This window comes from Oxyura jamaicensis, chromosome 1, assembly GCF_011077185.1.
Source record: "Oxyura jamaicensis isolate SHBP4307 breed ruddy duck chromosome 1, BPBGC_Ojam_1.0, whole genome shotgun sequence".
In the NCBI taxonomy this organism is placed as follows: domain Eukaryota; kingdom Metazoa; phylum Chordata; class Aves; order Anseriformes; family Anatidae; genus Oxyura; species Oxyura jamaicensis.
In genome coordinates this window covers 140,981,445-140,986,043 of record NC_048893.1, presented here as the reverse complement: position 1 = coordinate 140,986,043, position 4,599 = coordinate 140,981,445, and the positions used below count along the sequence as shown (strand labels likewise).

Here is a 4,599-nt window from a genome sequence, read left to right as displayed (position 1 = left end):
CGGGGAAAACTGGGGGCAGGGGAGGGTCCCCCGAAGGCCGGCCCGGGAGCCCCGACGGGGTCCCCGCGGCGGGGGGCGGCGGGGCACGGCTGTCCAGGCCGGGCCACCCCCGCTCGGGGGCCGGGGCCGGGGCTGCGGGCGGACCCCGCCATCCCTGGCGGCGCGGCGCCCCCTGGTGGGGCCGGGGGAGCCCCGGTGCCCGGCGCCAGCCCCGGTGCTTCCGCGCATCCCGCTGGAATTGTGCCCCGAGTCCCCACCCCGAGCCCCGCGGGGGCTGCCAGGCCGACGGAGTGTCGCTGGTTGCCCGCCCGGCTCCCCGTCCCCGTCCCAAAGGGGCGAAAGCGATCGTGAGCCGGCGTCCTGCTGGACCCCGGGCCTTGGAGTTGGTGCCCCCCGTCGTGTGGTAACAACACGAGAAGTGTTATAAGGTACAGCCGCTTGGATGTCCGGGGTATGAACAGATCTCCCGCTCAGAAGCTGCAGGAGAAGCCCCACTCTTCAGCTTCGCTTCTTCAAAGTACTTATTTGGAAAGATCCCTATTTAATTAACATTTAACTAATGGGCGATGAAACGGCCCTGCTCAAGCCAGAAGCTACTGCTGAAGTAAATGGGAGTCTTACCAAAGAGAATTTGCATTTGTGGTCCACCACCAGATCCCAGCTTTCCTGTGCCCGTGGTGTAACACAGCACGTTTGGTTTCCACAACCTCTGTTCCTGGGCATACCAGAGCCCTCCTATCCCTCTCTCAGGCGACACCTTCGGAATTGAATTTGTGTGAGTTGTGTCAGGAGGGCAGCACGCGATCCCGCTGTCAGCTTTACGACCCTACAAATAACTCCTGACACACACAGCAAGATGAGGGCTCTGTTGTGGTAAGGTTAATCTAGCCACCACACAGCAAAATTCACTAAATTTCAGTATGCGAAAAGCCCTGGATCTCTTGTCTTGCTGTAGAATAGAAGGAGCAAGTGTAAAGCTGAAGGCAAGCTCTTGGTACGGTCAGGTCATCATTGAGTAACGTCCAGTAATCTAACCCACGTACTTGTGGAGAGAAAATCCAAACTCACCAGCTTTAAACTCTAAATAATACCGATGCTTAGAGGCATGTGAAATACAGTATCAAGGTCTTGGGCTTTCTCCAGAGTAATACTGTTAATTTAAGAAAAGAGGTAAGGGAGAACCTTAAGGATAAAAGGCTTCATCAAGGAGAGGGAAGTGCTGGTAAATCTGTAAAGAGAAGCGTTTCGGCATCTCAGGTTCCTCCTTTCAAAAGTGAAGAGTTTGCCTTATCACTGTCAAAACATAGAAGCAGAAAGCTTTCTCTTCACATCAGTGTAAACCCAGAGGACCCGCCGTGACTAGACAGGCGCTGCCCATCCGTCCTTCCTTCTGGTCACACAGGGCTTGCGGCCAAACCGACCTGTCACCAAGCCTCCCAGCATTTCCCAGTTACATCCCCAAACCAGGGAAAATACCTGGGAGAACCAGCATCCAAAGATGAGAGTGGCTCCCTTGACACTGATACAGCTTTAAAAAGGTGCAGATGTGGAAAACATTTATTATTCGATAGAAGAAATCGCTGACACGCTTACAACGAGCCTCTGCTGCAGTCCACCTGGAACAGGAGAGGGTTGCCGTCGTGGAGAAGCAGAAGCTAAACCTGAGGCAATGTTACAGAGAGCCACTGAGAGGGAAAGGAGGTGAGGGAGCTCCCTCCCAGAGGGCTGCATCACCACGGGACACAGGGGAGGATGGAGGGCATGGGGAGCCCAAGAGGGAAGGGGAGAAGGGGAGGTGAGAGAAAAGGAAGGGAGGAAAGGATTGAAAGAAATAAAGACTTGTCAAGAAATTACATGAGGGACTAGAGATGTGTAAAAGTGCACTTCTGTGGAGAGGAGGGAGAGAGTTACCAGTTGGGCTCCAACTAGAAAAAACACCTCCTGAGTGTTTGCATCACCTTTGATATCAAGAGAAGCATTTTCACACTTAAAAATTTAGCACATATTTATACGCTCTGTGCCTCAGCCTAAATGAGAGTTAGGCAAGGCCTGATGGAAATGAAAGGAAAAGAATTATCACACGCTTCATCTGTTTGCCAAAGAGACCATGGGAAATATTACATTAAATATTAAGTAACGAAATACTCTGATTGTTAAGAATTTTGGAAATAGAAAAAAAAAGATGAAACCCTCAGAAGCCTGGGATGAAACACATACAAAGGAATGGAAGGAGATTCAGAAGAGGTAACAAGTTTTGGTTTAATTTAAAGAAATGTAGGTTTTATTCATTTCCTGTCTCAGCTGCCAAAACATCTAGCTTCGGATTATAACTGTAAAGTGATCATTTGTGAACTCATTAAGTAATGTGATTAGCACGGTTCTTAAGCAGAGGTGCTGCTTTACACACAGTGATGGAGTGGCCCATTTTGCCGTGCATTCCTTGGTTTGAGTATTTGAGGAGACAGCTGGAAATCAATTCCTGTGGAAGAGACCTCATTCCCATGGTGGACGAAAAAAAAATAATCTTTCTTGATGCATTACCTTTGAAAAGTACCTGCAGACAAGAAGAGACTCAAAGAGGCAAAATGCTTTTACAGGAGAGCAAAGGCTATCAAAGCATTCCAAAGTATTGATTTGTTGTCCTTAATTATAATAATTTTACAATTGACTGAGAGATTTTGCTGTCTGTGGCTGTATCTAAGTTGATTTCGGAGGCATCTTCTGGTGACGGTGTGTGGATGTTAGGCCTTCAGCTTTGCCTTCATGCATTTGCATGCTACTCTTGAAAATGGCTAACTTTTTACCAGTCTTCCACTAAGTGTGATTTGATTATACAGAAATTATTCTCAATTCTCGTTTGTATTCTTGATCTGTTTGTAAGGGTGCACAGCAAAAAAAAAGCTATTCAGTTTACACAGCTTGGGAACATTTGCCCACTAAATAACAAGCAATGGGTAGCTCTTGTTTGTGATTCTTCCGAAACCTGTAAGGCATTACAGGAATGCTAGGCACTGTTATTATTTCAGAATGAGTCGATGTAATTAAACTTGTGGCAGAATGCACAGCAGTCCACTTTTACTATTACATTTTCTCTCGATGTCTAAATGATCGTTCTGTTACGCTTACATTATTTGAGCTATTTACATTTAGAGTCGAAGTAAAGGTGTTCTTGGATATTTGAAGTGAATAATATTAATACTCAAGGGAGGGAAGGCTGGGAGCTGTCAATTCTGTCCTTTTTTTCCTGGTTTAGATTTAAATAATGTGGTGTAGGTAGCAAAAATTACCAAACTGATTTCAGGCCATGGTAACATTTCTGCAAAATGGACAAGTTTGATGATGTGATCTTCTGTCTGTTCCTTTGGCTGGAGATTAGATTTTTGATTTAGATCTATCTGTCTGTCTACAAGTATGTTCTCTTCCATTGTAGAAGCCTTGCACAGCTGAATCATAGCAGGTGTTTAGGCAGCCCTACGTCAGCCCTGCCTTATCTTCCCCAGCAGCCCTGGCTGGATGTCCTGCCCCTTCCATTGCACCTCGCCAATGCATTCAGCATGTCTTCATGAAAAAACAACCCTGAAATGAAAAAAAATCCAAAGAAATTTGACCATAAAATGACAGATCAATGTTGAAACTCCATACATTCTGCATTATACGGTGGTTTTGATTCAATAAACTTGTGAATGAAAATGGTTCTTCCACCAAAAAATATACTGTGCCCACTGCCAGCTTTGGTACACCAGCCGATCAAACCACCGTGGATTTGATGCAATTTGTATCACATTCTGTGTAGATTGAGTGCTTTAAAGATGTGGATGCTGGCAGGCCAGATGTCATCTGTGCAGTTTTCCCTGCATGTCCAGCCCTCTTGATAAAGCACCACATCTCCAATGTGGTTATGCAACACCCACTCAGTTTACATGGGTTTCAAGATGCATTTTGGACTTCTATAAAATTAAAACTTCAGCTTCTAACTTTTTTTTTTTTTTTAAAGCTGAAAAAAAAGCTTCAAACATTTACGCGATTAACTTCTGTGCAGTAAATTATGCATAAATTATGCAAGTAGGTTTTAATCTTGGTAGAAATCAGCTTGATGGTATCAAAGGCTGAAGAGGAATGTTATTATAGAGCCGAATAATTTTTTCAGGTCACAAGGACGGTGACACCTGTTGGGCCTTTGTCCTGTCTAGGAATCAGTTACAGTTCTGTAAACTGATAAAAAATACATTCTATTTCTTCTCTCTTCTTCATGGATCATAAATTTCATTAAATTGCCTTCACTTAGACACTCGTATTTTTCGTAAAAATGGAAAGATACTTCTGTCAGTGATGAATTCATTTAGCCCATTCATCAAGATATTTTTCCAGCCCATTGGTTTCTTTGTGTTATTCCTTTACACTAATACTTCCCACCAACTCACATGTAAAATTAACAGGATCTTGGAGGATATCTGACAAAGTGCCTTCTTGGGATACTTTACTTGGCGAGACTACTAATCTACTGCAGCAGCAGTTGGCAAAGCTGGATGTCATGCTGCCATGGTAAGACCACCTAGCCAGCAGAGGCCAGGTATGGCATCAAATTGATTCCTCTGTTAT

The 4,599-nt window shown here is 45.1% G+C and overlaps 1 protein-coding gene across 1 annotated transcript in view; it reads right to left on the bottom strand.

Annotated features, from left to right (window-relative positions):
• The window catches only part of SH3RF3 (SH3 domain containing ring finger 3), a 238,048-nt gene extending 234,623 nt beyond the window's left edge, over positions 1 to 3,425 (bottom strand). Inside the window, exon 1 of the mRNA XM_035335431.1 lies at positions 3,288 to 3,425. Within this exon, the coding sequence (XP_035191322.1) occupies positions 3,288 to 3,425 (138 nt within the window). The remainder of the gene's footprint in view (positions 1 to 3,287) is intronic.
• Between the last annotated feature and the right edge of the window lie 1,174 nt (positions 3,426 to 4,599).